The sequence below is a fragment of the Sceloporus occidentalis genome, unplaced genomic scaffold (genome assembly GCF_023333645.1).
Source record: "Sceloporus occidentalis isolate IW3139 unplaced genomic scaffold, rSceOcc1.0.p SCAF_395, whole genome shotgun sequence".
Taxonomy (NCBI): domain Eukaryota; kingdom Metazoa; phylum Chordata; class Lepidosauria; order Squamata; family Phrynosomatidae; genus Sceloporus; species Sceloporus occidentalis.
Window position 1 is genome coordinate 304,517 of NW_028317375.1, and position 24,459 is coordinate 328,975.

The following is a 24,459-nucleotide window of genomic DNA, read 5'->3' on the forward strand; positions in this document are numbered from 1 at the left end:
ATTTTGCTCCCTATTCCTGATTTGATTGACAATTCGAAGTCCACTTTATTTTAGGGGTTAAATTAGATTGGACATCTCATAGCCATTAGAGTATTGGGCATTGGGTGTCGAGTAACAGGTTGGATATCCATTCACGCATTCTTAAAAATATTGGCTCCTTTTTTAGGCAAGTCGAGCAGAAAACAGGCACGGCAGGTCCAGGAAATGGGTTAGAATACTATTATCCCAAAGGGGGTCTTGGGCTGCAGCTGGGGAACGTCTACCCCTGCCCAAAACCTGACACCTGCCATTGTACATAGACTGACTACAACATATAGTATTCATAGGGGTCAGGATTTAACCCATTATGCTAAACTTAATTACTTTTTAAGAAGCTGGTTATAGTGAAATTCTAGTTTGATGTTCACTATCACTATTGATGTCACTATTTAAAGGAACAGTCACCCATATGTTAGTCTTTCTGTCTCAGACTAAGCCAGTCTCCTTTGGCATGGCTATGTGTACAATAGACAGGACTGCGCATTCACATGTAGAAACAGAACATGCGCAGACACCCAGCGCTCCTATGAATAAACCCATGGCTTTTATTGGAATGCTTCTTGTGAATATCATTCCATAAATTCACGTTAGAAAATATGAAACTACCGTATATAAGAGCCAACTCTTTCTTTTAAACTTTTGGATTACGGTGTAAAGTTTGCAAAGTGGTGCTATTAGAAGCCATTCTAAGTCATTGGTCACTATGGCGATAAGATCACTTTTCAAACTTTGCACAAGAGTCACTTTTAATAAATACTCCCGACATATGAACAGCCGTAACAAAGTACTTTATCCCTTTAAATGTAATCATGGCGATGGGAATGGCTGTAGCATAAACGTCGGTAATCAAACAGAAGTTAAGCAATTTTCTGTGTGTCCAGGACATGATAGGACCAGGTAAAATATTAATTTGGCAAATCTTATTAGCCAATAGGATTTCAGCTAAACAGTGGGCGGGTCACAGTGTTTTTTTGGTTAATACCTAACACCTTGCCCTTCTGCGTCTCCAGTCTTTTGAGCTGTTTGGGTTCATTAATGATGAGCAGCCTACAGGAGCTCTGTGCTGGCCTTCCCCTAAATCCACTACCCCCTAAGAAGGCGAGAGTAAGCGGCTGCCCCCATGCACCCAAAAGGACCCCGGGGCTTTCTGCGGAGGATGAAAAGGTAGGACAAATAATGAGTTTATCTGCTGGTGTCCTCATTTGCACGGCAGTTTTATTAAAACGTTATATGGTCGGCATGGATTGGGGAAACACATTGGGATTTGTAATGTAAATGCTGGGAGATGAAATCTCTGTTTAGTAAATAAACGCCACTGATTGATATATTAGGCTGGCAACACATGGGTTAATTTTTTGTTGATTTAAATGACCCAAGCGAGTAGAGCCACCTGTGGTCTATATGCAGTAACTTTAAATAATAGAAGCCTTTACATTTTAATTTGAAGCCGGACATTAAAATCAGGTTTATCTCTATTGGCGATAATCACAGTAATGAAAAGATCTGTTTTTATGGAAGCAGGACTGGATTGCGCTTCACTCTTCAGCTTTCATTATGAGGATTCTGGTTAAACAGATCTGAAACAAATCAGGCATCACATGTATTAATTTAACATGCGTATTCACAAACCAGTATATATATAATAAATATTTGACCCTTTTATTTTGCCCACTTTCTAGCTGGTAAAAGCGTATTTAGTCTTTGGGTTATATTCTGGAACGCTATAAGCCTAGCCCATGAATGTTTAAATTCCTTCACTGTATTTACTTCTACCACTGCTGGAAAGCTGTTCCACTTATCTACCTCCCTCTCAGTGAATTAATGCCTTCTAACATTACAACCGGCCCTAAAACCCTGCAGTTTTACTAAATTAAAGACTGTGATTTTGAACCACAGATTGATCACTTTTTCAGTAAACAACTCATTTTTACATGTTGCTGACCCCGAGTATATAGGTACAAAAGTAGCATTTTCTCCCTGCAGCCATATGCATCACGCCGTCCTGCTCCCAACTGTCCTGCTTTGTATGGGACAGTCCTGATTTTTTTGCCACTCTATCCCAGTGTCCCACCATTCTCACTCCTCACACAGCTCCAGGATTCCTATATTTTAAGACTCCCTGCTCTATTTCCACTGTGGGTACAAACCGCTTGTCTACACCCCAGACATATCTTTTGTGCATTGAGTCTCACATTTTCCCCTCTATCCTCCTCCTTTAACCTTTGTCTGGGCTTCTCTTTTTTAAATTGTGGGGCATTCTGCTGACTGTGGGGTTTGTAAGAGTGTCCGTGCGCTTATGGCTGCTGAGTACGTATTTGGGTTTCCTGGAACAGCCAAGATATCTTTAAGGTAAAAACCTAACGCTGCAGAAGGTTATCTTCACAACCCGTAGGTTAATCATTCCTTCTTATTGTGTAACTGGCTGTTTATCTGTTTTTTGCTCCCATGACCCACAGACGGAGCAGTGAATGGCTCCCCTACCCCCTGAATCTAAGACAAGACCAAGTACTTACTGATTAACGTTTGAGTCTTTAAAGCAGGAGAAATGTCCGACTAGATGGGCTGAATGGGTCTTATCTGCTATGACCCAACTAGTGCTTCGCTAAAACCCCATGACCCCTGACCATGTGACACCCTACTGACCAAAGTAGTTTGTTGGGTAGAAGTCTTCACACGGTGTGACCATTCTCACTCCTTCTCTCCCCAGCTCGCTCTAGAAAACTCTTTGCGCTACTTCCCGCCTGAGCTTCATGAGACGCTGGCCCCGGAATTTGCCGAGGAGCTGCGATGTTTTGGTCACATCTATATGTATAGGTTTCACCCCAACATTAGGATGAAGTAAGTCTTCTTCTGGAAAACGTTACTGGGCAAAATAAAGAACGACGTTCTCAATAGGACATGTTGGATACAGAAAATTTCCTTCCTGCTACCATTTGTGAATATCTCACACTGAATGTTATTTAAAGGACAAAGTTCCCTATGAAATGTTTACCTAAAACTGTCTTACATGCGAGATCTTTTACCCCATGGTTGGGTCCTTTCTGTGGTAGTATTATGAACTTTCCACGAAGGCCATGAGGTGGACTGTTGCCGGCCCTTACGGCCTCTGACTTAATTATCGTTACAAATACACGACCCTTTGATATTTAAGGAAACTATTTCTCACCGGTTCTCTTCTAGAGCGTACCCCATCACGGAGTATCCCTGCCGGACCAAGCAAGCTGCGGCTGTTATGCACATGATCATGAATAATCTGGATCCAGATGTAGCTCAGGTACTTTATCTATGGTGAGGAGGAGTGTAAAGCCCCGTATCTTTGTCTTTCAAAGAATGGTATGAAGGAAGGGGGGAAATTGACCCCTCGGTTGCCATATGATATATTTTTGACTGTGATGTTTCAAAAAGCCAAATGTTTTCAGGCAATGGGAACCATGTTGCCAACATCCATGTTGGTGTGGATTCCAGAAAGCCCCAGGCGAGAGCATGGAGCAAGAAGGGCGCATGACTGAGGGGACGACAGGCAGCCCTCTCCCCCTCCCGTTTTCCTGTTTTTTAGTAAATTTGCTGAGTCAGCTAGGGGGGCTGGTGGGCAATGTTGATTGACGGCCCTGAGCTGACGATTGATAGGTGTGCATCACCTTACTGTGCTTAGGGGTGGGGGTCACTATATATATATATGGGAGCCCACCCCGTTTAGGTCACTTTTTCGATTGACCTGGAAAGCTTTCCCTCCCTCCCACCACTCTTTTTCTGTTTCTTGGCGGTTGGTTATCAAGCTGGCATAGCGCAAGGGTTAACCACCTTAGGTGTGGTTTGACCCGTGGTGCACAGGCCCTCGGCCTAAGTGCAGGACACTCCTTGGGCTTGTGCCTTGGTGAATCCTAGCCGTGACAATGGCTGCCGTGCAGGGGACGCCGGTGGTCTCTACGTTTTTACAGTTTTACGCCTGTGCCAGCCGGTTCGGTTGTTTACAATTTAGGGTTACGATTTGTAGCCTTTATATTTGGTTTACAATTGTTAGTTTTAAGGCTTGCACGTGTCATAAGTAAGTCGGGTGGTGCAGCACGTGCATTGCTATATTATATACTATGTTATATGTGTTTACAAATAAAGTTCATTTTACTATGAATAAAGTTATTTATATCTGTGTCACGGTGTGGAAGGCGTAAAGCGGACTGCACCGTGGCCTTATTTTTCCATAGTTGACTATAATAAAGCATTATATTATTTACTTTGTGTTTGTGTATTTATTGTGGGAAGGGGGGTAAAGAGGGCGTCGCATTGGCGCTACCTCAGTCATGTAGCTGACTGGCGGTATGTATGTAATGTGCTGGGAGATGTTTGGCCATTGTAAGATGTTGGAAGATATGAAATAACTAGCTATCCAAATTTCAGATGAATGTCAAACAAAAAAATAACTGCGGCGTTACTATGTACTCGTATACGTCAGATTAAATTTAACACAGAACAGATGTTCAGCTGGGCAGATGTGCGGAATTATAAATAACATTGTACATCGTGATCTGTGAAATGTTACTGATCTCTTCCTAAATGCAGTATCTGCTGAATACGAAGGGCCTTGTAAAAATGATAGGAATGTTAGATTAGCTTTAAGTCTCCTAAAGTTGCATTTATTTCTTTCAAAATGGGTCAAAGTGACCATCCATGATGAAGTCCAGATGGGAATGGGGACATTTTGCCACATGGCGGTGTGAGTTGTTTGCTATAGCGGGCACAGTAATGGATTGAGTGGGTTAGATGTGGGTTACGATCATCACATGTGCGCTGACGGGTGTTTAATTGTTTTCTCTACCCAGTTTCCCCAGGAGCTGGTGACCTATGGAGGCAACGGACAGGTGTTTAGTAACTGGGCTCAGGTATGTGCGGTAGCCATTGACCGGATCTGTATATAGAAAAATGTAGTCAATACAAGCCTCGGATGACAAACTGTCCCTTGACAACCAGGTTACCCAACTTGAAACGCGATGCTATGTGAAGTATATACATTAGTGCACTGTTGCCTTCATCAATGCCCAAGGTCCGTTGGAGATTATTCCTTTCCTGCTATAGTCTATGAAACTAAACAGAATGACGCTTGGATTCTTCACATAACTCCGTGTTTTACCTGGCAGTGGATGAAATAATCCTTAAACCTGGAGTGACTGGTGGGAGATTTCCATATGGGCAAGATAATTAATTGTGCAAACAGCTATGCATGTTCATTAGTAATGCGAGGTTCAACAACCTTGCAGAGCATTGATGTCTAGATGGTGGGTACGGGTAGCATTATTACCCAGCTGGTAGAAACCGGTCTCAGGGGAATGTATAAAGGGCACTGGCTTAAAAGCTATGTAAGAAATCAAGAAAACTGAAATCTTAACAATTATAAGTTATTCCAATGTATGGCTTATGATGGTGGGGGGGGGGGGTGAATGTTCTGAGCGTTGACCAAGCTTCATTACGCTCAATCAAACATAGAGTCTTGTGTCTGGTCAGATGGAATTAAACTACATCTATTCTTGGAGCCTTCTTGCTAACTTTTAAATGGTTTTAAGAGTGAAAAAAGGATCCATGCTTGACATTGTCATTCCATGGTGGATGCTCTCAGCTGCTGAACACATGCACCACTTTGTTTGAGTATGGCGGACAATGTTCGCCTTTTTAAATTGACTTTAGTTACAGCCAGGTGTGTAGACCCAATCCAGAAAACCATTGGCATCCGGTATATGGAGTCAGGCAAACTGAATGTTCCTGGGATACGGATATCCCACGTCTAGGGCTCCGCATTATACAGCATAACATTTTAACTTTATTATATATTTACTAGCAATATAACCCTTGATCATGTTTTGTTTTTGGCTAGTATGTGACCGGTAATGACTTTGGGTCACAGACTGCTCTCTAAGCGCTTCTTCTTTATTCAGAGCTAGTTGGTGGTACAAGGAGCGTCGACAGCATCACATATTATTTTTTATTCTTTCTCTCTGCAGTTCTGGATCGTTATGCACTATTTATCTGAGATGACAGACAATCAAACTTTGGTGATGTACAGCGGTCATCCTTTAGGTCTTTTCCCCAGCCACCCGTCGGCCCCTCGCGTTGTGATCACCAATGGAATGGTGGGTCTGCTTAATGGTTATTTTAAGTGCAATGTTTCAGTTACTTTGTGATCAATAACTCAGACCGTAAGAGAACAAATGAGATCAAATATCGATCACTTACTTCCTCCGACATTATAATCTTCTCAAAACACGTCCTACTGGTTCTTTCGTTCTGCTGTTCTTTTCATAAAGATCGGGGAACCTTAAGTTCTAGGCTCACAAATGTATGCAATTAACATGTCTTCCCTCTCATTTTTAGGTTATTCCCAATTATTCGTCCAAGGAAGAATATGAAAAGATGTTTGCAATGGGCGTCACCATGTAAGAAAACTCATTTGACAACATAAGGAATTTTTTTCCACTAATTTCTTTAATATTTTTAATTTAACACTGTGAAATAGATTGGTAAAGTTGATGAAAAAGGGATAGGCTGGCAGGTGGGGCCGAGCTGCCCTGATGTAAACGTTTTGGGGTACTTTCTTTAGGAAGCATTTACATCGTAACGGAGTCATTTCTAGGCTCCTTTGACTTTCTGTGCATCCTCTCTCTGTGAATGTCTTTTTGGACTTGACAATATAGTATATATTTGAACATGTTATCTGACGGGCTAGTTTTGGGCTCCCCGTTGAAGATCTAGCGTTTCACCAGTAATGAAATCACTGAACAAAGGGCTTCCGCTGTACAACCGGCGAAGAACATTAGCAAACGGGGCAGTTTGATCTGCTGCTCCTCCATGCCTTATTTTTTTCTGCAGGGCAATATATATGCAAAAAGTTCTAAAACAAACAAAAAAAAAAGTTGGTGGCCGCGAACCATTTCTGCTTTTATTTTTTCCAGGTACGGACAGATGACTGCCGGAAGCTACTGTTACATAGGGCCACAGGGTATTGTGCATGGCACTGTGGTAAGTGGCGTGGTGGTGAACGACCTAGCGGTATGCCTTAACAATCTAATGATGTAATTGTTCTAGAAATACTATGATGCCCGGTGGTGTTAGTTTTTGGATTGTTCTCTTCACCTTAACTCTGGTGACTTAAGTAAGAAACAATGGGCTTATGAGACATCTAGAATCATACTGTTGGGAATGCTGAAACCTATTGATCCTTCATAAGAATATAACTGAGTTATACATCTTAAATAAGAACTATAAGGTGAGAAATTGGGGGCCCCCCCCCCATACAATGACGTTGGTCGTTTATTGTTAAGTTACATTTCTTGTGTCTTCCAGTTGACCGTATTGAATGCCGGGCGTCTGTACCTGGGGTTAGATGACCTCGCGGGGAAGGTGTTTGTAACATCAGGTCTTGGAGGAATGAGCGGAGCCCAGGCGAAGGCAGCGGTGATAGTCGGCTGTGTGGGGGTCATCGCTGAGGTCAGTGGAAATTCGATTTCGTTAAATATATTGAATATGGCAAAATATACATATTTTATCTTTTTTTTTGGCCCCTTTATAAAGCCCTTGTGCAGCTTGTATGCCCTGGTGAGCAGCACCTAATAAAGCGGTACTAGTCCTAGCGTCCAAGTATTTCCATAAGAACTATATTGACCCCCAGTTAACCCTATGTGTATAGTGATGGATTTACCCTCTGGAATGGCAGGGCTTATGCCATGTGCCTTGTCTATGGAAGGCTTGCTCACCTTGTTTTGGTACTAATGGTATTGTATAAATAGGAGGCCTCCATTCTCCTCGCCATCAACTTTCTAATGAATTATGTTAGGTGGATAGAGTGGTTTTGGAGAAGAGGTACCACCAAGGATGGCTGATGGAAATTACTAATTCTCTGGATGATTGCATGGCAAGGATCAGGTGAGAAACTATGCCATCGGCTGCAGTGGGCTTCTGCGTAGTAATGGAATCCCCCATCACCAAAGTTCCTGTTTCACAATTTCAGCCTATATTGTGACGCAAAAGACTATGGGGTACTCCATGGGAAATTATGAACGAGGCAGAATTGTACATGTTTGAATAATTATTTTCGGGAGAGTTGGGGCATTTAACAGTACTAGTGATGGTGTGTTTAGCTATGAAAGTGTAATATTTAGTAGAGTAGGTGGAACAGCACCTTTAATCCTCCATAAAATTACTAAAAAGGAAAATGTGTGGTTAATGTGGGATTGTTAGATATGCATATTTTGTGGCTTGAGGTTTGGCTGTATATTTGCAGAAAGGCAAGGAAAGGCAAAGAAGCTTTAAGCCTGGGATACAATGGAAATATCGTGGACCTTTGGTAAGTCTTGCACCCCTTACTTGGTTCTTTTAAGTGACTGCTGCAAAGTTACATCCCTTTGGGAAAAATGTTTTGTGTGGAAAAGGTGTGTTTTCGGGGCCCCACTCATTTGAATTTATCAATGAACTGTAACATGACATTGAAAGCAACATCTTGATGCAAATGACACAAAATTAAAAGGTGATTAAATAAATAAAAAAATCGCATGTCTCTGCAGAGTGGACACTAAAATGGCAGACATGTTTCCACGTAGGAAAATCTAAAGTTATGCATTTGGGTAAATAATTTTCAATGGGAAATTGGTTTATTACTACCTTCCAAACAATGGGGAGAGAAGCTCATCTTTACATGTAGCCTTGCCATCTGTCACCAGCTGGGTGATAAACCTACCAACATTTTAACTCTGCTAAGGTGGCAAAGCCAAGGAGAATATAAATTCAAATTCAAGTATATCTCTGTCCTATACGCATCGTATGTACTAACATGATGGCTCTTCATGCACAGGGAGAGGCTGGTAGAGGAGTATAATAAGACTGGGGAGCTGCTCGTTGACCTGGGATCTGACCAAACGTCCTTACACAACCCCTTCAATGGAGGATATTACCCTGTGCAGCTCCAATTCGATGAAGCCATTTCCAGCTTGCGCACTGACCCAGACCACTTCCGCCCGCTTGTGCAGGAGAGGTGAGTGAGAGAACGAACCATGCAGGGTCACGCTGGGAAAACGGATTTGTGGGTATTTTTTTACTTGTTTTGCAAAAAAAATCATTTTGGGGGGGCAACCTTATATTATAATCAAGGTTGCCTTTTATTCAGACCTCAGATCCTTCTCACAGCCAACTAAGCCTAGGGGCTTGTTCGTCAAGCTCTCTCATTCACTCTGTCAGCTTCTGGGTGAAGCCACGGGAACAGCCTCTCCCCACTTCCACCAACTGGGGGAGAATGTGTTTGCGCGGAAACGCTTCCCTTTGGTGGACGTACTTGGAGTTGATGGTGAGACGAGAGAAGCAGAGCTGCAGAGATTGGTTGGCGTGAAGATAGGGAGTCTTTGACAAAGTGTGAATGATAGGGAGAGAGCAATGAGAACAAAAACTTTAATTTTTTTATTATTAAATATTTTTCCAATAGGGTCATCTTCTATTAAAATCCAAGGGGGTATTTCCTAAAAACAAATCCACCTGCTGTATCCTGCGTTCCTCCAGGTCTGTGCGCCTTTACAGAGGCCAAGTATATTGTGCATACGAGTTTTTAGATATTTTTATATTTTCTCCTAACAGTTTAAGGAGGCAGATAGCAGCCATCAATAAACTGTCCGCTGCGGGCATGTTTTTCTGGGATTATGGAAATGCTTTCCTGCTAGAGGCACAGAGAGCCGGTAAGGACTATTTCACCGCATTCAGAAAAAAGCAAACCGGTTAGGGTGCTGGAGCCAATTTGAGATAATTTCAACAATTTTTTTATTTTATTTAATCTCATTCCTAATATCACTCAGGAGCTGATGTTGGAAAGCCTGGTGGAAAAAGCACGGAATTTCGATATCCATCCTACGTCCAACATATTATGGGGTAAGGCCATCGCCGGAAATAATCTCTCCTTAAGTGATTGTCGTATAGAAGGATTCTATTAAAATATTATTTTAAGGGTTAAGCTGTGTTTTGGTTGTTCTATTTAAAGAGGGGAATGTGACTTGCTTAGAATTTCTCTCCCCCAAGTTAATAAAAGGAAAGCAAATCTCCACCAGCTTAAAAAAAACTCAAAGAATCCAAAACATCTGCTAATTACATTGTATTTTTGAACAGTGACATCTTTTCGCTGGGATTTGGACCGTTCCGATGGGTTTGCACTTCCGCAGATCCGGGCGACCTTGAGGTGACAGACGAGATTGCGGCTTCTGTTCTTGAAGATCTTATTTCACAGGCAGGAGGTATGAAGGTTCAGCTAACATTAGACCTGCAACCCAACTCTTTTCATCATTTAACAACTGTGTCGATTACTTACCGGTTTTCTGGTTTGGGCTCCCTTTCCCACGTTCCTGATAAGGCTGGCAGAGTAAACGGTCGTCCTCCAAACATAAAGTACTTGGCTTAATATGGAGGAGTAATAAGGAAAGAGCTGGAAACATTTGGCTCAGAAGAACACGCTTGGTCAATGTGTTACGCTGCTCTTTAAAGGATCCATATGCTTATTCTAGATGCAGATGACCGCATGCATCATTACATTTAAAACAAAGTTCTCTAGTTTTTTCTACTTGGTTTGGCCCCTGACCTGTGATCTGTGGGTCTAGGTTGCTCTTCTTTATTTGCGTAAAAACCTGTGGGTCTGCCTTTCCTCTCCGCAGTTGGGGAAGCGGTGAAGAAACAATACCGCGATAACCTAAAATGGATCAGAGAAGCTGGAAAACACAAACTGGTAAATAATACAGAATTCTACAACACTTGACAAAGTTGACGGTTCAACACTTCATTAGACTTTTAGCTGATTCGGGCAGCATGTTCCCTTTTCTCTTCTTTGTACCATTTTGGTGATCTCTGGATTCTTGATATCAATACCTGGCTCTTTGTGCAGCAGAAACTCACCTGGTTTGACCCTTCATGATGCGTAGTTTGGCCTATGAGTTGTTTTATCCTGCCCCAATGTGTGAGATTTTGCTGATGACCCTATTATACTGTTATGGCTCTTGTTGTAGCCTTCCCTGCCAGGAGACTGAATGTGAGCGCTCATGAATAACTTCATATTTTGCGTCTTTCTATCAGGTTGTTGGTTCCCAGGCTAGAATCCTGTACTCTGACCAGACAGGACGTGTAGCCATTGCTGTGGCCATCAACAAAGCTGTAGCTACAGGCCAGGTTAAGGTACGACATGTTGCCCACTGGTCCTTCCGATGTGGTATTGAGCACCGTGTCCAGTAACGCGTTGCTTTCTTCCGTAGGCTCCTGTAGTGATTAGTCGGGATCATCATGACGTCAGTGGGACAGACAGCCCGTTCAGAGAAACTTCCAATATATACGACGGCTCTGCCTTCTGTGCAGGTGGGCAACACTTAATGAGTTTATATCGTCGTCTTTTCCGATCACCAGTACTCCGCCACAAATGGAACCGATTTATAATAGATTAGAGGTTTCATTGAAATGGAATAATTTTACCAAGTCGAATGTTGCTTTCTCACCGCAACAAGTCGTAATGACGTAAGATGTAGAACCATCGATTGAATTGTCCTCTGCTACAGCGGGTACATATCTTATATTAGAACCATAGTAATAACGACAGTTATAAAACGTAACTATATCTATATTTATACACTATTTATTATACTGGACAATCCCCAAGGTCCACCAGGCTACCACAACACTAAGCAGATGCCAACTCATGCTAGACAATCCATTGATACAATAAATCTGGTGGAAGATTGGTAGGCTTCTCATTACTCTTTTTAATGGGTTGCGTTATATGTCTGGTAGATATGGCTGTGCAGAACTTTGTGGGAGATGCGTTCAGAGGAGCCACGTGGGTATCCCTGCATAACGGAGGAGGTATTGGCTGGTAAGTGGATTTGACTTTGCTCTAGTAAGTCCTATAGGAAAGATTCCAAAAAAATGCAATTCTATCTTTTAAATGTAAAACGTGCAACAATTACGGCTTCTCAGAGCCTGTGACATAGACATGTACTGTGTAAGGCTGCATGGCCATAATTCAACTGATCAAGATTCCTTATCATTAACTTTCCATTCCCATGTATGGTTTGGGGCGAGAAGAAAGGAGAGGGCTTGATGGCATGGCATTAATATGCCAACCATGCCACCTTCTGCCTGGGTTGCAGCTATAAGGCTCATTTGTTTGAAACCAAATTTCTCCCAAACACGTACACTGAAAGACAGAGCAACCTGTAATAAATGCATATCTTTGCTAAAAGCTGTGACCGTTCCCCTTTAAAACAGGGAGATTATATAGCGGAACAAACCCAAAATAGCGTTATTTAGAGCATTAATAGCGTTAGGTAAAGGAGGGCGATCGCTTCACATAGAGGCTGTATTCGAGGAGTCCGTAAACTTTGTTGTCTCTGCCGTATTACAAATAATGTGACGTTGGAACAAACATAAATATCGTCTGTATGGGAACGATTAAAAATAACTTAATTTAGGGTTTACAAGAAGGACTAAAAAATCCGCCTTCAATGCCAAACATGCAGAGCAATCATCCAAGTATGTTAAAGTCTCACACTGTTCCCAAAGGTGCTCTTTTTAAGGTCAAGATTAACTCTGCCTCTCATTTTTGTAGGGGTGAAGTCATAAACGGAGGCTTCGGTTTGGTTCTCGATGGCTCCCAGGAGGCTGAAGCTCGGGCTCAAAGTATGCTAAGCTGGGACGTGTCCAACGGGGTAGGCTTATATTAAATCTTTGCTTTCCAGATAAGAGATGAATCCTTGGGCAATGGAAAGGCAATAAAGGCCATTGATGTATAATTTTTAACAATTACCAATATTCTATGATTTGTTTAATAACCCTTTGTGTGCCAGAATGGCCATGAACAACGCTTTACCTGACCAGTTGAACCAAATACCATGGTTAAAAGGCTTGGCTTTGGTCACATGGCGCGACTTGAAAACCTGCATTTTGGTTGAATTGATGGACTTTGAGAAAACATAATTCATAATCCGTTTCTATCTGAAGAAGGGACTTCTGATGTCCTGGAAGCTTACTTTACATATTTTTCTATGTTTGCCCAATACAGGGTATTTTTCTTCTCTAGATCTCTGCCGAATTTCCATTTAAAAGCTACAGCCAGAGGCAGAGTAGTCAAACCGCAGACACATTTAGGAGGGTCGGTAAAGGACAGGTTTATTGGTGTTTAACTATAACAATTGCATATTACCTGTTTCAGTTGTAATGTAACTGAACAGATTGGTAGACAATTGTTTGGCCATTCCTCTGTGTCTTTACATTAAACAGATTATTATGAGCTTTTTTTATTCTTGGGTTTTCTTATGGCTTTTGTATTATTTAAGGTTCTAATAGCTCTGCCAACCCGCTGCGTAGCTTCACGTTTGTTGTTCATCTCTTGCAGGTGGCCAGGCGCTGTTGGGCGGGTAATAAAAATGCTTATGATACTATTGTTCAGACCATGGAGGACAACTGTGGTCTCAGAGTGACCCTTCCCCATGCGGTGAAGGACAAGGGTGTCCTGGAGAAGGCTCTATCCCAAGCGAACCATGAGTGATTCCTGGAGTTGTCTTTCAAATGCACTGTGAATTACTATTCCATGTTGACCTTCATTCTGGGAAACTGGCATGTTTGCATTAACCCCTCTCCTTCCAAACAGAACAGTAAATGCCCGGTGTCCTGGCAGAGAGAGGGGTAAGTGCGCAACATCTGCGCACCAAAGTTTTCTTAACTCACCAGACCGCACCTTCACTCACAGTGTAAACTATTACAAGAATATATTGTCTGATCTACTTGTGTTGTTCATTATATAAAAAAAAAAAACTCTCTAAGGGATAACAAATGTTGCATTTTAAAACCAATGATATCTCAGATGGGAAGAAAAAAACAAAAAAAGAATGTTTCAATTATCAAAAAGAAACAATGGAATACAGTGAAAATGAATGAAACGCTGCTGGAAAAATGGTATGAAATGTCTTGTGCTGTTTTGCTCATCTGCTTTTTTTTCTGTGTATTGAGACATCTCTCTGGAGTGACCTCGCTGTAAGATTCCGCTACAGTCTGTGATTAAACCGGCATTTCCATCTTCTGTAAGGATTTTTCCTCTCTCCACATCCTATGTTTTATGGATTTGTGTACTTAAAAAAACTACATAATGCTAGGAGAACACAAGCTGTATGACTATATGGAACTACGTCAGCTCACAATTTCTATTATCTTTCTCTCTTGATTGAAGTTTGGCCCAATAGAAGGGAGAGGAAGGTGAGATGGGAAGCTCCCGAGTGTGCAATTTCCTAAGTTTGCTTTATGTAGGGGCAGGGTTAGTCATGTGACGCGTTGGAGCGATCCCCAGACAGCCTTTAGTGGATGGGTGGGAGGTGGATTTGACCGGCATCTGCTCCTCTGCCCACTGAAAGAAGAAACTGACCGGGAGACCCAGGGAAGCCAAGCTCCACGCAGAGACTCCTGGGTATACCAAGCCGTTGCGGTAACAATTTGAGTTTTAAAGCAGATGATAGAAGTGGTAACGTGTAAAACCGGTTCATATCACGTTTTATTTACAGTCCATACATACAAAAGGTCTTCCAATACTAGAATAAGATGAACTGATACATTATGGAAAGCGGGTCCTGCTTACACAAGAGTATAGCTAAGCGCCCTGTTGTAAGGTACATTAGGTTCTGTAACTGTGGACTAAACTACATATTTTTTCTTATTATGGGAGTGCCTTTCTTTTATGAACTGATTTTGGGGAATATTCCATCATTTGAGCAATTTGCAGTCCATTCCCTCCCTATCCCTAAAGTCTCCTACGTCATATTGGATGGTCTTCCTATAACTAAACTATACTCTTCATCATTTTATGTATCTCTACCACCCTCTGCTGTCTCTGTCACGACGGTAACAAAATATCCAAGTCTCAAAGATTATAAAAGACTGCAGTCTTAGAACAGAAGTGTTAAATCCTAATGGGGCTACATTTTAATGGACAAAGGTGGACCTCAGGGGAGTAATTAATGCTGTGGGAAGGGTAAGGTCTTACCAAGACTTCTTTTAATGTGACTTTATGACCCCTTAATAACAAGTTACCAAATGAGGCATTTTGAAGAAAAATAATAATTTTATTTACTGTATACTTTTAATGTTCGCCAGTCGGGGTTACAAGACCTTCTGTCTGACGACGCGCGTGTTTTTCCAGTCCAGATGATACCGAGCTAATTTTACACGTATGTGCAACGGATTAACATGTTACATGACAGAATATTGGTTAATAAAGGTTATTTAGACACTGGTGGGATTACCACGAAAGGTAGTTGGGTTATTGGGCATGCACATGGTGGCGCAGGGGTCAGGTATGTTAACGACAATACACTGCGCCATTAATAAGTTTGAGGAGAATAGAGATGGCGCACGTGCAGGGTGGAAGGAAGGAGGCAGCGTGTAGGAGTGTGACATTGTGTCATACCACCACCATGCAACGGGAGAGGTGCTGCACATAACATCGCGATGCCACCATACAGCTAAAGGTGGCAGATGGAGTCATGATTGCAGCATGGCTGACCCAAGGATTTCGTGCATGTAGTTCCTACACCCTCTCTGCGGTGTCCCAGGGAGCCCCTAAACAACAACTTCGTCCTGACATTTCATGGCACTGATTGGCTACTTGAAGCAGCCAATCAACCGCAGTAAAGTGCTTCCTTTTAACTCAACAGAAGCGTTTCCACGCATGTCTCATCAGACACCCGGAGCGGCCTGGCAAACAGCACATTACGCGCAGAGATACGCAGCAAATACGTTGGGGGGGGGGGCTAATGCATTTGCCATGGGGACATCACATAAATTTGAAGGGATCGCTTAGCTGTCCTATGCATTAAAGTGCATATGATGGCTGCAGTGTCCCTTTAAAAAATAGGCTTTTAAAGCCCTGAGCCAAAATATTCAGTAGAGCTCCATCTTAAACATAAATAAAAAGCCCATTTATGTAACATGTAACCCGGCAGAAAACCGGAACGGTGCATTATGCGTTCTTGTTCTGGAACGCACGTTAACATTTATTCGGAAGGATGTGCATCCGCTCCCTGCCCAGCAAGCAATGCTGATGTAGTTCCGGCTACATGTTATTAAACAGCTTGTCTGCTCGCGGATGAGTACACAAGGAACTGTGAGGGAAGCGTTAGTTTGTTGTTGCGATTGGAAATGTCCTTCCGCAGGCTCTACATGCTACAGGGACACCAAGATGGAAATCCAGGGGCCGGCGGTGCAGCGGCAGCAAGATGGCGGCTCCGCACTCCCTGTGCAGGCGGAGGTGGGAGAAGCGCCGGCCGAAGGCTCCGAGGATGAGGCGAAGCCCGTCTTTATTAAACAGGAGGGTGGCGGGCCTCCAGTTTACATGGTCCTCAACCTGGCCGAGGAAGAAACCGCAGTGGAGGCTCGAGGCCCCGAGGCTCCCAGGCCCAGCCCGACCTCCGAGCTGCTGTCCGGGTACGTGACTGTGCGTCTGGAGAATGGAGTGCTGACACTTGGAGGGAGAGGACCAGCTGCGGCTCCAGAGAACTGCGAGGCTCAGGAAAGCAGGCCTCAGAGCCAGAAGGGTAACCCGGCTCCATATACCCCTCACGGGGGCTGGGAGTCAGACTTGTCCCCTCAGGATGAGCCTAGTAACAGCAGTGCTGTTCCCCATAGGTTCCCCGAGGGGCTGGAGGACGTGGACATGGTTCTGAGGGACACTGTGGATGAGCAGGTGACCGGCTTCCTGGTGGGGGAGATCGGGGAACTGCAGGTCAACCTAGGAGAGGCCCTGGACCTGGCCAGGAAGGGGGTGCTGCTGGTCTTCAGGTGCCCAGAACCAGGCTGTGCCAAGGCTTTTGACCGCAAGCAACAGCTGAAGGTCCACTTGCTGAGCCACACCGAGTCCCAGCGGCCCTTTAAATGCACCGTCGATAACTGTGGCTGGTCTTTCACCACTTTGTACAAACTGAAAAGACACCTCCAGTCCCACGACAAGCAGAGGCCTTTCTCCTGCGAGGTAGAAGGCTGTGGAAAAAGCTTCACCACTGTCTACAACCTCAAGGCCCACCACAAAGCCCACGAGGAAAAGAACCGCTGCGACGGAGAGTCCTTTCCTGCCGACGCCAAGCGCGCTTCCCGCAGGAGGACCCACTTTGAGCCGGAGAGACCCTACAAATGCGAGTTTCCTGGTATGTTTGATCGGGGTAGAGGTTGGGTCCGGTTTTGCAATTTGGAACATAATTATGGACATTTATTATATAGCGCCATCATATTCCGCAGCGCTGTACAATGGGTGTAAAGCTCACACTCCAATGATGGGAGGGGTACCTTATAACATTTCTGGGTTACATCAACAAGAACGTAAATCTAGAACCGTCAGAATTCTCAAATATTTACGTCACAGCCATTAGTTTGCCGTCCATTGTAAGTTATTGTTAAGATGTCGAGGACCCCCCCTTAAGTCTTAAAAATTTGTTTTAATATATATTTGTATTTTTCAAAGCCGTGTTTGCGTTTTCTAATAATGCAAGGTTTTGTTGTCTTGATTATTATTATTTTTACTGCTTTTTCGTCTTTAGGTTGCGGCAAAACATTTATCACAGTGACTGCGTTATTCTCTCATCATAGAGCCCACGTGAGGGAGCAGGATCCGTTCGTCTGCTCTTTTCCCGGCTGTAACAAGCAGTACGATAAGGCGTGTAGGCTGAAAATTCACTTGCGCAGTCATACAGGTCAGTACCGACAGATCGAAGTAGACGTTGCCATCCATTTTTTTTTTTCTTGTTCCCGGCAACGTTTGCTTCACTGAGCAAGTACCGAAAAAGTCTTCCACGAGAAGTATCTGCTCCGTTACGTCCTGTCTGGCTGCCTCCTGGCACTGTGGGTTCATTTGCGTGTGTGCATCAAGTGCTTCTTCTGGATGAACCCAGCAGTGCCATCGATGCCATTGGCATGAAAGCCTGTCATGTAGCTAGGCTGTCAACATGAGCAGCATAGTTGCCAACAGTCCCCCAACTTGCCAGAACAGTCCAAGTTTATGGGTCCTGTGCTGGCCTTAAAAATACTGTAAATGCGCAGTGCATGGTGTTTAAACTGAGAGACATACGGTCTAAACACTGGTAAATGAGCATTAGGATTTGGTCCCCAAACCTTGTTCTTTTGGGAACTGAAGCACAAGAGTTTCTGTTGCTAGACTCCCGGGCAGACAGCAGCAGCAGCAGTGCCTCTAAAAACCCCACCATAACGTGGTGATCGCAAACTATGATGTACCAGGTACGTCACTGGTCCTATTAGGACTCTTTGGCATGAGGTAGCTGGTGTTTCTAAGGTCATGAAGGGCTTAAGTGTTAATGCTCAAACAGTAAATCGTGGCATATTTTCAAGCAAAATAAGTGGATTAATCATTTGGTAAATTATATAACATCACTTTGGCAACTGTACACCTGAGATCCTCAAGACTTTTATTTTTGTCTTCTAGGTGAAAGACCTTTTATCTGTGACTTTGAAAACTGTGGTTGGTCCTTCACGAGCATGTCAAAGTTGTTAAGACACAAAAGGTATCCTTTATATATGGATAATTGAAGTGTGTTTAACAGTAATACCACGTAGTTGAATGTTAAATGTGGATATCTGGGACATACTTGTTGAGAATTGAATTTGACATTATTTCGCCACAACTTCGATATTGCACAAGTGCAGGAGATTTGTTCTAAAGCAGGCAGGGACAACAGACAGTGTGAGGTCATCTTAGGCTACGTATTACTTAAAATGTACCATACATTTATTTATATAGCGCTGTTACTATCAGTGGGATAATTTTAAGTCTCGTACAATAACAAACTGCTACAAAAGGAGAACAGGGCCCTGCTCTTGTGAGTTTACAATCTAGGGTTGAGGGGGAAGTGAAACAGAAGGAGAGGACGGCTTGGATGGGGATGAGTTGGTTGAGTCTGGATGAGATGTTGCAGTTGTTGATCGTTCAGATGGCTTGGTTAGGATGATGGCTGAGGATGTTAGGAGGAAAGATTGTACCGGGGGGCCGCTGGATCTTTAGAGAGCTTTTGAAAGTTGCATACACGGTGTGACAGGAAAGGGTGCAGCATGGGTGAAATCCTGAATAAGGGACTGAGAATAGGTAATGATGATATAGTTGTTAAGTGCTCTGTAAGTCAGGGTAAGAAGTTTAAATTTGATTCTGAAGGGTATGTGGAGACGGTTGGGTCTGTAGTGACTGAGAAAGAATTAAAATTAGAACCTCGAGTGTTACTCCCCTATGAAGAATGCCTTTAACTGTGACTGGCGAGAGTGTGAATGTTAGCTGAGAGCACAGTGTAGAGACCAGGGGGCAAATGCTTAGCATTTCGTTGATTGCTATAATAAGACCACGATTCACAAGGCCAAGTATTAAATATTACCAGTTTTAAAGACACTTCAGTTGTTTCTCTTGCAAACTAAGGGAAACTCTTATGAAGGTTATATCTGGTTGTTGTAAAGTTTCTGACGTATTAACAAGTTTTGCCTTTGTGCCACCAGGAAGCACGAGGATGACCGGAGGTACCCCTGTCCTGTTGAAGGTTGTGGAAAATCATTCACAAGGGCAGAGCATTTGAAAGGCCACAGCATCACGCATCTGGGCACAAAACCATTTGAGTGTCCTGTGGATGGTAAACTTTCTTTTAATTGATTTTCAAACTAATTAGATTTCCCTACATACAGCCGGCTCGGTTTTTGAGGCATATTTACTGGTGGTGAGATCCCGAGGCAAATCTGCTGAGCCCCTGCTTGGATGGGTCCCCCACCATACTTTTACATCCTTTTATTTAGAGAATGTGTATGTAGTATTTGTCACAAAAGATTGCATATATACGATCATTATAATTTATTTCTGTTTTTGCGTGAGTACTCTCCTACCCACAATCCTGTGCCATTTGAGAAGACGGTTCGGAGGAATGGGAAGCTGGTTGGCGATTAGCATACACGTTACATGGCGTGTCACAGCATTGCATAAATACGCCACATACATTTTAAAGCAAAGAGTTCCCCTTTTATCATCTGATGAAAGTTGTTGACGCTGTACTTTTTCTCTCTTCTCAGGATGTGGGGCCAAGTTCTCTGCTCGGAGCAGCTTGTACATCCACTCCAAGAAGCACCTGCAAGATGTAGATGCGTCAAAGACCCGTTGCCTTGTATCTAGCTGCAGCAAAACATTCACTTCCAAGCAGAGCTTGAAATCCCACATGGTAAAACAGCACAACTTCAGCCCAGGTAAATTATCCTTCAATATCGCAGAAGGGATATTACTTCCCACTGGGGGTGCTGGAACTATACATAGGGGGTGGCTGTAGTAGCCTCAGGTGCATTTGGGGGGCATTGGAAGTGGATAAGAAAATTTTGAAAGGAAGTTTGTACGTGTTTCATTTGATGTGTAGCATAGCGCTAGTCGTAGTGATTACTTTATTTTTCAAATAAACACACAAAATGCAACTTGTAACTATAACCCAGTGCTTCCCAAAGTGGGTGATACCATCTCCGGGATCTAGGTAGATTTCCAGGGGGGTACTCTGTCATTTTTTTTTTTTCTCTGAAAAGGGGTAGTAAGTTAAATAAGTTTGGGAACCTCTCGACTAAAGCATTGATTTAATAATCGGATGGCTACGGAATTTCAGACCACCTATTTACTAATTTTATATAGTGTCATATTCACAACAATATGTGTGTGTGTGTGTGTGATTTTTTTTATTTATTTTTTTCTCATATGGTAACATTTCTTAAATATTTGTTTTCAACATCAGCATTTTATTTTTGTTTAGATTGTAATGTTAGGAAAACACAAATGCACTTGCACACTCCTGATGACTATCCTTGTTTTAGTCTTTCTGACCCAGCTGGAAACGACTAATTCCCTCACCCCCAGCAGTGAACTCACAAGCTCAGGGCAGAATGACCTTAGTAACCTGGACCTCTCCTCCCTCTTCTCCAACGTGTCCACCAATGGATCTGACCTTACGTTGGTCAACTCTGGAATATTGACTATTGATGTGTCCTCCGTGGGATCTACACTTGGTGGGAATGTGCCAGCTGGTAGCAACTCTTTGGTTCATACTGTCGACCCGTTGGTGTTGGTGTCCAACAATGAAAATCCCAACAGTTTGGAAAGCTCCCTGCTGCTGGGAGCCACCACCTCAATCCTTCAGCAGAGCACTTTACACTTAGATGATGTACAGACTGTAAACGCAGAGGCTTTAGGCTCCCTGGCATCTTTATCCATGAGAGGTTCCAACCAGGACATCCACGGACTTGCATCGAGTAACAATCTTACGATAGATTCAACCAGCCTTACGTCATCTGTCAGCCTTGGAACCAGTGCCTCCATTCCAGAGCTACTGTCTCAGATTAAAGGGGAAAGAAGCCTGCTGCCCGTTTCAGAGGTTGAAAGCCAACAAGAAGGAAGTAAAGTGGTAACACAATTTGTATTCCCAAACCCTACAGGAACATACAGTTCCCAGAAAGAAATGGATTACGGCTCGCCATCTGGAAGCTCTTTATTGGTATTGATTTTTTATTTTATTTTTTAGCCTTGAATAAGATTAATTACTTTTTATAACATTTTTATTCATTTATTAAAAGATGATTGTACTGGATGTAAATTGGAGCTAATTTAGTTACTGGAGTTAGAAAATGAGGCTTCTGTGTCATTTAACTCCTTCCTTAAATCTAGGAAACTTCTTACACGTGTTCAGTAGCGCACCCACTGAAGTCACTAAATCATATAGCATACATATGATTCACTGCTGCTACATATGTTGACTAGTATGAGTTCTGATAAGCACTCGTTTATCTTCTGCACTGATGTAGACTCCAGTATGTATTCAACATGTAACTGGGGCTGAAACTGTTAAGTTAGGTCCTGGCGATCAGGAGAGAATATTTTATTCTTGTCTTGTAAAATTAATTGTATAATACATGGTGCACAATAAGATTCGACCTATAATGCTTAGGACATAACAGAAGTGCCTAAACATCTGAGAATTTTTGGAACTTTTATTTCATAGGGGTTTAGCCAGCTTGTTTTGTGCTAAATTCAACAAAATCTCTGTTTCGTTAATCAGGATAGTGGTGGCTCTGCGCGGACAGATTATAGAGCCATCCAGTTGGCTAAGAGCAAAAAGAAAGGAGGAACAAACAGCCCAGGTAAGATTATCGCTAAACCATAATGGGGATTTTAGTTCACCCTCTCTCTGCCTGTATCTAGACTGTATTCTACCTGACCGCTGTCTGTCCTTACAATGTGTTGTATAAAACCCATAATTTGTGTATTTGTTTCAAAATGTTATTTTGTAGGAACTTCGCCAACGCAGAGGAAAGGCAAAAGTATGACGCTGAGCTCAGCAGCGCCTTCTGCTGGCAGCAATGGCCTCAATGGAGGGTTGACACTGCGAGATCCAGCTACAGGAGCGCAGTATGTGCAGATCCAGCTGCTGCAGGTGTGTTTATAAGGGTTGGGGGAGTTTATAGCGTTATAATAGCATAACAGGTACTGTCTATTGTGCCCTTGGGTGCTTTCTTACAATGATGTTTGTTATTAGGATGATCCTGCAGGAGATGGGGACTTGTCTTTCCAGCTGAGCAGTCAGTCTCCAGCAGCTCATGCGCAGCTCACTGTTGATCTGCCCGTGCACATTCTACAGGTATGATAATAGAGGCATTGATGGAACATTTGTGTGTACCAGTTTCAAACTCTTACACTTCCATACCTCCACCTATTCTGCTGAAATGGCATGACAGAAAAACATGCATTTATTTTGCACACTTGCACACCATTTTTACATATCTTTTTTACTTGAACCAGGAGCCTCACACATCAACTGAAGATGATGTGGCTTCTGACGGTTCACAGTTTACAGGAAGCACCATAAACTTGCAGGATTTGGAATAACTGAGACCTCAATACATACAAAAAGCCATGAACGGTTGGAGACTGGTGGAAAGGAGACTCGGTACACCTTGCCTTTTGTCAGAATGCAGCTAAACCGCTTTTGATGAGCCAGCAGCATCTCCGCCAATCTGTGGATTATAAGTAAGATGGCCTCTAATATCTGCACTATGTCTGTTTTTGAATTTTTTATTCTTTATTCGGATTGCTCCCAAACTGGACAATCTTTCCAAATGGAGAGCCGGCAGTCTGCTTGTTTTTATTCACTAAACCTGACTATTTGAACAACTTGTTCCCCCTTCACAAACTGGTATTTCAGAACAAATATTTTGATGCCTACAAATGTCATTGTGTTGGGCAATATGTGTCACCCGGTAATCAGTATTTTAAATGGGCTGGAAAACATGCGGATTGTAGAGGCCATGAAATATACTGTGCATCTACCTCCATAGACGCTGATCAGTGGAAAATACCCTGTCTGTGCATGCACCGATTTCTTGACTGGCTGTAACAACGTTGACTTAAAGAATCATGAGTTGCTGAAGTCTGTAAATTACAATTGCATATATTTATTTGAAATGTAACCTGCGAGGGGATTTTTTTTTGTCTGTGGGAATGGATATGTATAATCTTACATTCATAGGTTTCCACATTTCTAGTCTGTGACTAGTAAAATATGGTGGACCAGCAGGAAATTCCCATTCGAATGTCTGTTCTGTGAGTATGTATTGTGTGTTTGTATAGAGCTATACTATATAAAGGGTTGCGTGTTTTTATTTTATTTTATATTAAAGGGGTGCATTCTGGTAAATATGTATTAAACTATTTCCTTCATTGCTTCATTGGTTTCTGTTTAAAATAGTTTAATGCAATTTTCCTTTTAAGAAATCTAATCACAGCATCAATAAGACACGAGAAGCATTTTTCATCTTACGTTTTAATCCATTTAAGTGGAAATTTCAGTGATAATACCCTTTTTCCCCAACCCTTGTATTGAATAGACACACAATCACAAGCCTGCACCATTTAACATGGTAAAGGGAAGGTTGTGTGAAAATCTCGCTTGTAAAGTAAGTTAGGAACATATGACGTGTACCTGTAGGTCACACAAAATGCAGTGCAATTATATAATAAATACCACAGATGGATGCTGGATCAAAATCCAGAAATAAAAAGATGAAACGGTTTTGATGTTAAATGGACTATCTTTATTCACGTCTTTGGACAAAAATCAATAGAGTACAGAAGAAAACCTAGCAGGATGGGCTTAAGCACTTATCCTGGTCCTGCTATTTATCCTGGTCCAAGGACATGAATAAAGATAGTTTTGATTTTACACGGACTATGTTTCATCTAGTTCTTTCCAGATTTTGAGCTGGTGTTCCTCCGTGTGTTTCGTTACGGTGTGTGGGATTTTGAAGCAGACCCAGAAACGCTGCAGCCCATGGAATGAGATCACTCGATACTTGAGCCGATCCTTTTTCTGTATATTT

The 24,459-nt window shown here is 42.6% G+C and overlaps 2 protein-coding genes across 2 annotated transcripts; both read left to right on the plus strand.

Moving 5' to 3' along the window:
- The first annotated feature begins 1,074 nt into the window (after positions 1-1,074).
- Positions 1,075-13,582, plus strand: LOC149273221 (urocanate hydratase-like). The gene is made up of 20 exons (XM_089506581.1): positions 1,075-1,203; positions 2,747-2,877; positions 3,220-3,313; positions 4,857-4,916; positions 6,030-6,158; positions 6,400-6,461; positions 6,978-7,044; positions 7,369-7,512; positions 7,859-7,947; positions 8,306-8,368; positions 8,873-9,052; positions 9,646-9,743; positions 9,861-9,933; positions 10,168-10,292; positions 10,707-10,777; positions 11,122-11,220; positions 11,298-11,397; positions 11,827-11,908; positions 12,644-12,743; positions 13,430-13,582. Exons 1-20 carry the CDS (start codon positions 1,075-1,077, stop codon positions 13,580-13,582), a joined length of 2,049 nt encoding a protein of 682 aa, XP_089362707.1.
- Positions 13,583-16,261: 2,679 nt separating this feature from the next.
- Positions 16,262-22,969, plus strand: LOC149273222 (zinc finger protein ZXDC-like). Its single transcript, XM_089506582.1, has 10 exons — positions 16,262-17,222; positions 17,613-17,765; positions 18,512-18,590; positions 19,567-19,697; positions 20,128-20,298; positions 20,905-21,581; positions 22,143-22,224; positions 22,375-22,517; positions 22,620-22,721; positions 22,883-22,969. The coding sequence occupies exons 1-10, from the start codon at positions 16,262-16,264 to the stop codon at positions 22,967-22,969; spliced, it is 2,586 nt and encodes an 861-aa protein (XP_089362708.1).
- The last annotated feature ends 1,490 nt before the right edge of the window (positions 22,970-24,459 follow it).